We start from the raw sequence: 11,862 nt of genomic DNA on the forward strand, positions 1-11,862 counted from the left end.
AAAGAACAAGTAATGCTAGATATGAGTATCAATATTTTGTCTACTAAAAATTTGTTATCTGTCTACTAAAAATTTGTTATCTGATTTATCTAGCGACTAACTGTAATTAAGGAACTTAATTAACCTTATATAAAGATGTTATAGGAGATGATAATTTAATTTTTTTTAATTATTACTTATCAAAAGTTTTTAGCTGCGTTCTTACTAAAATCTCCCAAAACTAAATTAACTATTAGACCGCCTGATGTAAAAGTTATAAATAAACAGATTTCAAATTGTTTTTGTACTTAATACTAAGTTTAGTAACATGATAATCATTCTATTAGAGCTGAATTTAAAAAAACAATGTTTTAAAAACTTATTACAATGAGATTCTTATCTTCAGAAAAGTTCGACTTCATGTAAATGTAACACGAGAGGTTCGTTCAATAAAAAATGTCATTGGAGTAATCCGTGGTGCAATTGAACCAGGTTTGAAGATTTTTTACTAATAAATATTAGCTTATGTATAGTAATTTTGTAAGTTTTATATATGAAGTATGAGCAACTAATATATTATCTCAAAGTAATTTTGTAAGTCATGTAAATGTGTCATAGTGTGCTTTTGATTAACAATTTTTTTGTTGTGCAGACCTTTTTATGGTTATCATAATTACTATACTTTTATAAATAAGTTTAAATAAATTTAAATAATTTATAAATAAATTTATATAAAGATCTATGTAAAAGCAAAAATTACTAAAAGTTATAAGCAAACCAATTTCAATTTAATTTTTTTAATATATTATTTTTTAGATAGAATAATTATTGTTGGAAACCATCGCGATGCATGGACATATGGTGCTGCGGATCCATCATCTGGGACAGCAGTAATGATGGAAGTATCGAGAGCATTAGGATGGCTTAAAAAAAAACATGGTAATATAATTTTATTATATTATGGTAATTATTATAGTTATTGAAGACAAATAAAATTTGTATTAGTAAATAAAATATTTATTTACTCTTTTTTTTAATTTTTAGCTTTTTCTATTGTTTCCATAATTTAGTGTTTTAATTAGGTGTTTATCATTTAAAAGGCATCACTTCAATCTGGAAAATTTTTTTAGTTTTTTTTCTTTATTTTTTTTTCTCTGCTTTTGTTATATAACTCTCAAATATGAATCTCAACTATTAAAAAGTTTTTCAAATAAAAACCCATTAAGCGAAATAAGGATCTAGTTAACTATTAAAAATCTTAAAAGCTATAATTATTAGAAATTCTTCTTATTCTTTACATTATTATCATTTTTCATAAAAACCCTCTTTCTTATCTGAAGTGTAATATAATGAGATTATGGTAGATTATTTTTGCAAGTTAACATGAAAAAATTATTTATAGGATTCATATAACTATAAAAAAGTTAAAAAGTTATACAAAATCACAAAAACTGTATTTGATTACACCAATTATTTTACATTCCTATGAAAGAGTCAACAGTCACAGATTTCAAATCACACTAATGCGGCTTTTGCATAGCTTCACAATAATGCTTCAATTTACATACACCTTTTTAATAGGTCCACACAAATATCAAAAAGTAAAATTAAATTTTTGAAATACTTTCTTGAAAATCAATCTTCAATTAAAAATACTTTTAGATTTATTTTTAACTTTTACAAAGGATACTCAGTTCTCAATCACATATTGAACCATTTGTGCTGCATATTTCTCCGAAAGTTTTTCTTAAATTTTTTATAATTATATAAATATAAAATATAAAAGTATAATTGATGAATAAATAAAAAAAAGTTCATTACTAAAGTTTAAAGTACAAGTTTGATTAAGGGATTATATTAAAAATGGGAAAAAAAGTTTTTTTTTTATTGAAAAATTAAAAAACTTACAACTTTTTTAAGGCTGGCAACCTCGCAGAACAATCTTGATATGTAGTTGGGACGCAGAGGAGTATGGTTTGTTAGGTTCAACGGAATGGGCACAGGTTAGTTAAATCTTTTCAATTTAGTAAGAGTTAACAAGAAATCAGAGCTTTTAGAACAAAATAAGTAAATCAAATATAAGTAAATAAAAAGTTTTAGATTATTTTATTTTAAACTATTTAATTATAAAATCAAAAGAGCTTTAAAATTAGGGTGGGGATGAAAGAAGTTAAAAGAAAAAACCCTTCACCCTAATAAAGTGACCCTAACTCTTACATGTACAAAAAGCAAACTTGCTCACTTAGTTATCACGCTTACTTAATAATTTATTACCTTTCCTACCTACCTTTTCATTTTTTAAAGCATTTAATTAAAACATTAATTAAAAAGAGTAAAGTAGATGAAATCTTTGTTAAAAAACCACCAGCCAATGTTCTAGAAATCTTGCAAGTTCTAGCCCAGAAATCTTATGCTAATCTTGTATATATATTAGGTCTACCTGAAAGTTCTGTCCATTTTTATAAAAATAATTTTTGACATGTTAGCATATGTTTATTTAGCTCATATTTGGCTTATTGTTTTTATTGTTTAAAATATTCATACAGATGTAAAAAATTAACTCAAATAAAGTTATTTTACATTTATCTTCATTATAAAATGATAGTTTCCAAATGTAAATGTATATGTATGCCTGTTAGTAGCCCCGCAGGACGAACAGACAGTTTGTTACTTACGAAAGTGTGTTTATTAATAAATCTATATTTTGATCTATAAAGATTTTATTCCTTAGGATTATTTAAAAGAAAACTTTAAAAAGCATATAAAGTTGTATACACTTTGTTTAACAATGAGTACACTACAATATAAAAACACTTTAATATACAATGTAAGTGTGCTAAAAATAACAGCATACAGCATAGGAAAAGGTCTAGATTCAGATATACACACTTATGTTCTATTCCTCTGTCACTATTGTATGCTATTATCACTATTGTATGCTGCTTAAGCACACTTGTATAAAAAAATACATGTATAAAAAAATTTTAATGATGCAATGGTTGATGAAATTGTGCAATGATCTATTATGCAATTATGTAACCATCATCATTGGTTAAAAAAGTAAAAAGTTTTTAATATTTTGATTTTCAGGAGTATGCAAAAATCTTGACACACCAAGCAGTTGCATATATTAATGTTGACACAGCTGTGCAAGGTAATGTTTTAAAAATGATACATAACATAGTTACTTAAAATTAAATTGATGAGGCATAAATACATTCTAGTCATGACGTTAAACTGAATCTTTTTTTTTAATATATTTTTTTTAAACATCTCCACATTCAACAAGGCTGCAAGCAACCACTATTAGAGTTGGAAGTTACTGGAAGAGAAAAGATGAAGTTTATAGAGCAAGATAATGATTAACAGACAACTTAAAAGATTGCAAATTATATGAATTATGAAAACAAGATGAAGGATGCAAATTCCAAAGAACTGATGTTTGAGGGAAAAAACTAGGCAAATAAGAATTTTTGGAGCAATCTTAGGACTTAGGAATAGTCACAGTAAAAGGATGAGACTTAATTAAGTGACGAGTAACATGAGAATAGATTTTAGCACAATAGGCACTAGCTCTTTAGAGCAGCGTCCATTATAGTGTTTATAGAAAAGAGAAAGAGAAGCAACATTATGACGGTGTGATAATAGTTGGAGGTTGGGCGCAAGAGCAGATCCAACTATGTTTACAATACATTTTCGCACCTTGTCTAAACGAGAAAGGGCATCATTTGAATATCTGCCCCAGATATGGCAACAGTATTCCATACAAGGATGGATTCGAGATTTATCGAGATAAAGAAAAGAATCCTGAGTAAAAAAGTGGCGAGCATGATAAAGAGATGCAATCTTAGTAGATGCTAATTTTGCAATTGATTTGATATATGGCTTCCAAGAAAGATCGGATGTAAGAGTTAATCCTAGAAGATGAAGGGTAGATGACTCATCAAGTACATTACTGTTCATAAATATAGGAAGATCTAGATTATTGCAATAATGATTAGCTGAAAAAAATTGAGTTTTATCTGAGTTAAAGTTCATTAGCCACTGAGAGCCCCATGCTGTAGCAGAAGTGAGATCCTTTTCAAGCTCAAATGCCCCATCCAAGCAATCAGAGAGTAATGGCTTCTTTTTAAGACAAGAATAAATGGTAGTATCATCAGCGAACAATGCCACTGTAGATGTGAGAGTTTCTGAGAGATCGTTAATGTAAATTAAAAAAAGTATAAGGCCAGGGATAAAACCTTGAGGAAGCCCTGAAGTTATAGGATATGAAGATGAGTGGTGTCCATCAAGGATAACTTTTATACTACGATTGCTAATGAAGGATTCAATAATCTTAAAGATGTTACCTGATACACTTATACTTTACTAACGCAGGTGGCGCTCTTTACCTGTGTGTACAACTTCTGTAAAAGAAGGAAAACTCTAATATAACCATCCTCCATTTAATGTGGGTTAGGTTTAAAAATAGGAGGCTTAGTAATCTTGTGTGGTAATTTTCTTTGTTATGACAATAAGAAAAGACTCCAAAAAGTCCTGATCAGCAAAACAGGTTAACACCATTTATAAAAAGTTGCTTTGCCATTTCCATGTTACTGTTGAATAAAAAATGGCTTTATTAAAACCTATCAGTTTTTTTGCTTTTATGTTAAACTCTCATAGCAACCATGAACAAAAGCAACAAGAAAATTTAAAATATATTTTTTGTTATAATTTAAGGAAATCACACAATTGAGTTAAAATCCACTCCTGAGCTAGTTGATGTTTTCTTTGATGCAGCTAAAAAGGTAAATAATCTTTTTAATCATTTTTTAAAACTATTGTCAGCCCTCAGAATTAGAGTCAGCATTTGGGAATGCCGGCTTAACTGCTGGTCTAAAAAGTGTTTGAGGTCAGCAAAAAATTGCAGACCTCGTTTATATGGTTTATAGTAAAATCTTTGTATCAGATTTTTTTTGCTGCCATGATGCCAACCTATAAAAGAGAGTTTGCCGGCTTCTTTTTTTTTCTAATTCCGAGGGCTGTATCACTTTGAATTGTTCTCAAAAAAATTTGAAGGTTTTTTTTTAAATTAGTTTAAAGATCCTGATAGTGCTGAAAATCTGTACACTACTTGGGTTAGAAAACACAAAGAAGATAAAGAAGACAAGCGAAGAGAACCAAGGTTTTTATTACTTTTATATTGTTTAAATAACAACAATTTATTTTTAAGTTGTATTATAATCTAGATAATATTTTTTTTAAAAGGGTGAAAATGTTTCGAGAAGGTAGTGATTATATGCCATTCTATGGTGATCTGGGTATACCTTCTATGGATTTTAGGTACATGTTTAACACTGTAAGTAAGAGGTTTCATATATACTGTTGTTTGCACTTGTTTGAGTTTCATGTATTTTATCTAAGAAGTTAAGCTCAAGATTCATTCAGAAAACATTAATAGTTTCATTAACATAAGCTAATTATCCACATCTCATATATGGGTCTGACAGTGCTGGAAATAATGGCCAATCAACAATCAATGAATATCTACTTTTTGAAAAAATTATGTTAAAATCTCCCAATATTAATTCCAGTCAATTAAATTTGATCAGCGGGAATTGCTAGGCAAACTCAATAATGAAAAATTCAATTACTTTCAAAAACAGAAATATAAAATTATTAAGTTAGCAACTAAATGTTTTTGATTGTTGGAATAAAAAGTTTTGAGACCATAACAATCTTTAGTTTAAAGTATAAAAAAACAAGATATAAAAAAAAAAAGTATTTCAATTCATCTTTTGAGTCTAATAACCTCTTTCTGATGACTTTAACCTCTTTCTGATGATTTAGACAAATAAGTAAATCCATTATTTCTAATCACTCTGGCTTCTCTTGCTAGACTTATTTATTACTTTTAATTCTTACTAATTCTTTTACAGCCTGTAGTCATAACAACATTCCTGTCACAGTCCTGCAAAACTATTTTATAAAACCTTTTTCAATACTCTATTAAAAATTTAATAATACTATTTAACAAGTGCTTAACTGAATCTTGCTTTATTGTCTGTTGCAAAATGGCGATTGTTGTTTCTAATTTTAAAAGATGTTAGATGGATCCAGTGATGCAAGAGTCATTGCTCTTGACATCAAAAACTTTTAAAAGTCAGGCAAATTAGTCTTATTCATCAAGTCTCTTCATACAGAAAATCTAATATTTTTCAAAATTATTAAATTTGTTTCTAATTATAGTATTAAAGTCATACCAGAAAAATAACCATCCTCATTTTCAATACCTTGTAAGGTAGGGGGAGGAAAGGGGGGATAGAGTATCACATCCATCCTTGCTTCGATATTGTGGATATCATATACATTAATAACATTTCAGAAAATATTTGTTAAAAGGTGGTTCTATTTCTGATGATAAAACCATAATCCAGTAAATCTTAAATTTGTGTTAAGGTTTGCAGCAGTTAGTGAATTTTAATCCAAAAGGAGTTGTTATTTTCTAACATTATCACAAAAATGTAAAAATTCTTATATTACTACTCACTGAGTCCTCCTCTTTACGTCTTCTTGGGTTGTTTATTATTGACCCTTCATGGAAGAAAAAATCTCTTCTTTTTTTTTTTTTTCACCTCCTCAAGGCCAAGAAGGCCACTACAGTCGAGGAGGCTATTTTTGTGGTTACAACCCTCTCTCAACTCTATAACTCCGAAACAAGAGCCTCTATGAACAAGGCCACTGCGCGGAGAAACAAGTTGAGTGCGGTACTACCAGGGATGTGGTAGGTATCGAACACGGAACTTCTCGCTTATGAGGCAAGCATTTTACCACTATACCACTAACTCATTTACTGCAATTATTTATCAATTTACCTCATTACCTCTACAAATCTCTAACTCGTCCCTGGAATACTGTTGTCATATTTGGGCTGGTTTTTCTAATGATGCTCTTTCTCTTCTATACAAGGTCCAAAAAATGAATTTTGTAAATGTAGTTGGACAGGCTCTGTATGCTAAGCTAAGTCTCTTTCCCATTGTCGTAAAATTTCATCTCTTTCTCTTTTCTACAAATACTCTCATGGTTGCTGCTTAAAGGAGCTATCATCTCTAGTTCCATCAACTAAATCTCATTCTTGCTTGACTTTTCATTCAGCAAAGTCTCATTCTTTTACTGTATCTGTCCCTACTTGCTCTAAAAACTTTTATTCGCCTAGTTTTTTTCCCCGCACTTCAATCCTTTGGAACTTCCCTCCCATCTTAATGTTTTCCTGATTCATACAACCTTGAACTTTTTAAGCCTTCTGTCAACCTCTTCCTTGCTCTATAACTCTATTCTTTTTTTCTAGTAACTTCCAACTCAATAGTGGATGCTTGCAGCCTTGTTGGGAGTGAATCAGAATAAAAGAAAAAAAAAAATCTGAGTCTTTTGCTTTATGTATTATTAAACTATCTTTCACTAGTGAACTCTCATGAAAATTATATACTCTTAAAATCATTTCATTATTTACATCTGCTAAGATTTTTATAATGCTCTTTTGTACTTTTTATTTTCTTAATCACAATTTCTTCTTTTTCTTCACTAATCTTCTGGTATCTATCTAACCTCTGATTAATCTTCTTATATCTACGATCTATGATCTTCTGATATCTAATCTCTGATCCGCACTGTTGTATATTTGGGCATACTGTTGTCATTTTTCCTTTTGGTCAAGGTGCTTCAAAGTACAGCTAGTGTCACTTTGTTGAACATTGTGTCAGCTTGTGTCACTTTGTTGAACAATTATCTTTTTTTTCTTTCTTCAAATGCTAGTTGCTGCTCAAATGAGCTCTTGTTCATTCAAAATTTAATCTTGTTCATCCAAAATTCTTGTTTGAGTTGTCATTTAGCTAAGTGGCCTCCTTTTACTCATTTCTTTTTTTTCTTGAGTAAGTTTAAAAAAAAAATGTTACTTTCAATTTTATTTTATTCATGTTACTTTCAATTTTATTTCGAACGTTTTGATGTAAAGATTAGTTTTATATAAATTGTTTCAAGGTTTTGTAAGTTTAAAAGTTTAATTTTTTTTTCAAAGAAAGAAGCAGGTGTGTTTCATTATCCAGTCTATCACACATTACATGACAATATAGCATGGATGAAAAAATTCGTTGACCCAGACTTTCGTTATCACACTACTTTAGCCAAAGTGTGGACGCAAGTTATACTTTCACTTGCTGATACAACCCTGCTTCCATTCAATTTTATTCGTTACAGCAACAGTTTGAAATATAGAGTGCATCAAATGGCTGATGTTGTAAAAGAAGAAGGGCTTGATGATATTGTAGATTTTAGTAAGTTTTTATTATTTACTATATATTTAGATGTGTAACATTTACAAGAAGTGAATTGGTGTCAGATGTGAGGTGTCAAGTTTAAAAGTGATGTTTTTTTTTGAGATTCATTAAAAAACAGAGGTTTGTACATTTTAGTTATGAGATCTCTATCACTGTACCTCTGCCGCGTAATAGATTACATTGTTTTGTTTTTTACTTTTTTTTATTTTCAATAAAGATAAATAATTTGTCAATTTTTGTGAAAAAGTCTGTTTTTTATCTTTAAATTTTTCGAAATTTAAGTTTTGAAAAATGCAATAAAAATTTATTTTCTAGTTGTTTGTGTGAAAGAAAATTCTTAAATAAAAAGTATTTATTAGTCTTACTAAGCTAATATGATCCAATAGATGAATAAATTGTTTTACTTATGATTAGGTTACTACTTAGTTATGGTTGAGAGACACTATGGGTGCCCGTCGGCCTCGGAGATGTCTGTTTTGTTAATTTGAAATTGAAATTGTTTTTTTAGCTTTATTGAAGAGTGTTGTGGAAGAACTAAGCAACGTCACGCAAATCTTTCATGACAACCTTAAAGATCTTGATAAGTCAGAGTAAGCGAGACAACGATGCTAAGTTGTTTTAGTGTTTTTTTTGTTATTACAGTTTTAAGTTTTAAAATGTGTTTGTTTAAAAAATAAGATTCCGATTTTTTCATTATCAAATATTTCTGACTTTTTTTAAGTTTCAATTTCAAATTTTTTTTTAATTTTTATTAGTGTTAAGTTGTGGAAATTTTTGTCTACAATTTTTTATTTGTTTTGTATGTATGCTAATAAATATATATTAATGTTACTTAAATTCGTAATTATTGTTTTAATATAAATACCAAAATAATAAAACGATTTTTAGTGCGCCATGTTTGAATGACTAAATAAAGATATTTTGAATTTTTACAGTGCGCTTGCTGTTCGTTGCGCTAACGATCAAATGATGATGTTTGAAAGAACTTTTGTGACCTCTGAAGATATTCCAGGAGAAAAGTCAACTAGGTAAAAATTTATCAATTTTTTTATTATAAAATTCTTTTGTATTATTTAAAATAAAAACCATTTCCCTTTTTCTTTTTTTTCTTTTTTTTTTTTTTGATCACGGAATGCCTCTTTTTTTTTTTTTCAAATTATATAATTCAAAACCATTGAACTTTTCTTTTTTTTTTAATTTGTGTAAATGCCTAATTTTTTTTATAATTTTTTTTATATTAAACTTATTTTGAAGCTAAATTAACTTTCCTTTAGACATATTTATCACACTGCCGGTCTCGTGAAAGCATTACGCGCTCTTCTGAAAAATCGACGTTCCGCGTACCTTCTTAGGGAGTTTAAAGTTAAATATTCTATTTATACTTATCATGTAATGATGGCCGTACACGCCCTTAAAAATCCTTTTACTAGTTTTGATGACTTTAATTGACGCTTGGGTGTCTAAATTTGTAAAAAGTTATTTATTTTAGAATGGCTTTAATAATATTTAATACTAATTTTTAATATTTTTAAACAATTAGGAACTATATTTTTTTAAATGTTTACTCTAAAAAAGATATTTATAAATATATTTAATGTTTATATTTTTAATTAAATAAAATGAAAGGCTCGAATATGTTAAACTTGTTTTGTTTCTTATTTCTTATTAAATTGAAATCGCGTTGAAACGCTGAAAATGGTGATGTTTTGACTTTTTTGGTTTTAATCCTAGAACCCGTGGCTGCCAGACCTACGTTATTTTATAAAAGCCAAAAAGTTTCCAGCGCATGCTGCCAATCCAAGTAGAAACGATGGTCAACTATGTACTTTAGGTCTTGGTGACACTTACTAAACCCAGACATTTAATTTTGGCAAACGCTTGCCAGACACCAATATTTTAACAACACAAAAAGTTAAAACGCTATTTATTAGCGGCTCTCATCTAATTCAAACGCTATTCAATTTTTTGTAATTATTTAGTTTCTTTTTAACTATTTAGCTTTTAAGTAATTATTGCTGCTTATAAATTTACTTTAGTTAGATTACTTTGTATTATCAGCACATAAAGTTAATTCAAAAAATACTAAGCAACTTGAACTTCACGTCTTAGAAATTTTTTGGTATGCTCATATAACCTAGGTACTCATATTACCTGAATCTACCCTACATTTAAAAAAATTTAAAGCGAGAACCTTAGGTAACTTATCTGACAATAATTGGCGTTTGATTGCATAAAAAAATACTGGTTTCTATTAGCATATTGCATTAGTTAGTTAACAGTTAGATAAAAATTAGAGATGCCACAAATAGCAATTTCGCCGAATACCGAATATTCGAAATGACTCCGCCAAATAGTCAAATATTCGGCCACCGAATATTTGGTAGCACTTACAAAATTTCACGGGTGATAGTTTCCAACCTGTATTAGTAAAGTGAATACCGTAATCACCTAAATCTTCCCAGTTCTTGCACTTTCTACCTGAACCTGATGCAACATTTTTTTGTTAACAGTAATATCTTTGTTCAACCAAGTTCGCTCGTGTTCTAAAAGTCTAGAGAAGGTTCTTGCATACTTCCGCAACTTTGATCGGAATTTACATTTAAATATTATTAGAGTTTTCTTTAGATTTATCATTTCTGGTTTTTCAATACTTTCATAGTATAGACCCTCCAGTATACAAAACTCACGTAGAAGAGCCTCGAGTAAGTTATCATGATTAATTCCTAACTCTTGAATTATAGGAACTAAATGTATTCTTTTCATGTTGAATGTAAGCAATGAACTATTGTTAGTTACTTTATACACAAGTTCAATGAACTATTGTTAGTTTTTTATACACAAGCATATATTGGTTTTTGAGGTTTGATAATTAGCACCATCTACATGAGCATGAGTTTTTTTACTAATAGGAACTAAATGTATAATTTGTGTAATGAATGAAAGCAATGAACTAATATTCGCTACTTTATACGGCAAGTTTTAATTAAAAACGAAAAAAAACACAAAAAAACCGAAGTATTTGAAAGGTCTTATTTTAATTGGGGCAAGTTTGGGCAAATGATTTTTATTTTTTCTGCTTTCATATATACCTATTAATGGGAAAATATTAAAACTACCATGGAATCTAGTGGAATCGTTTAGTTTTTAAACTAAACTCATAATTAAACTAATTTAAAAAAATCAATTTATGACACATTTTGAGATCTCAGTAATGAAAAACTAAAAACAAAATTTATTGTCAAAAATGTTGTTAGTAGTTACCAAACATCTTAAACATATGACTTCGGATTAAATTTTGAACTGTTTTTACCCATGTCAATCTTAAAAGAGTGACACAAAAGCTAGATTTTTTTGAACGAGTTTTCCGATAAATAAAATAAAATAAATAAGTCTCGGAAAAAGGCGTATAAATTGGTGAAATCTTGAAAATTGTTCACAAAAAAGTTAATTATTGACTTTTAGTGGTATTTAGTAACATTATAATTAAATTAATTAATTTCCAGCAATACTTTTTTTATGGGGGGTTTTTTGCCCCATAAAAAAAGTATTGCTGGAATTTGAATTCCCCAAA

At 28.7% G+C, this 11,862-nt stretch overlaps 1 protein-coding gene across 1 annotated transcript in view; it reads left to right on the plus strand.

The window, feature by feature from the left end:
• The window catches only part of LOC100200379 (N-acetylated-alpha-linked acidic dipeptidase 2), a 36,277-nt gene extending 26,344 nt beyond the window's left edge, over positions 1–9,933 (plus strand). The window contains exons 8-18 of the mRNA XM_065804095.1: positions 386–471; positions 796–918; positions 1,900–1,982; positions 3,070–3,133; positions 4,699–4,766; positions 5,055–5,143; positions 5,227–5,317; positions 8,033–8,288; positions 8,800–8,881; positions 9,227–9,319; positions 9,566–9,933. Of these exons, the coding sequence (XP_065660167.1) occupies positions 386–471; positions 796–918; positions 1,900–1,982; positions 3,070–3,133; positions 4,699–4,766; positions 5,055–5,143; positions 5,227–5,317; positions 8,033–8,288; positions 8,800–8,881; positions 9,227–9,319; positions 9,566–9,740 (1,210 nt within the window). The 3' untranslated portion in view covers positions 9,741–9,933. The remainder of the gene's footprint in view (positions 1–385; positions 472–795; positions 919–1,899; positions 1,983–3,069; positions 3,134–4,698; positions 4,767–5,054; positions 5,144–5,226; positions 5,318–8,032; positions 8,289–8,799; positions 8,882–9,226; positions 9,320–9,565) is intronic.
• The last annotated feature ends 1,929 nt before the right edge of the window (positions 9,934–11,862 follow it).

This window comes from Hydra vulgaris, chromosome 08 (assembly GCF_038396675.1).
Source record: "Hydra vulgaris chromosome 08, alternate assembly HydraT2T_AEP".
NCBI lineage: Eukaryota > Metazoa > Cnidaria > Hydrozoa > Anthoathecata > Hydridae > Hydra > Hydra vulgaris.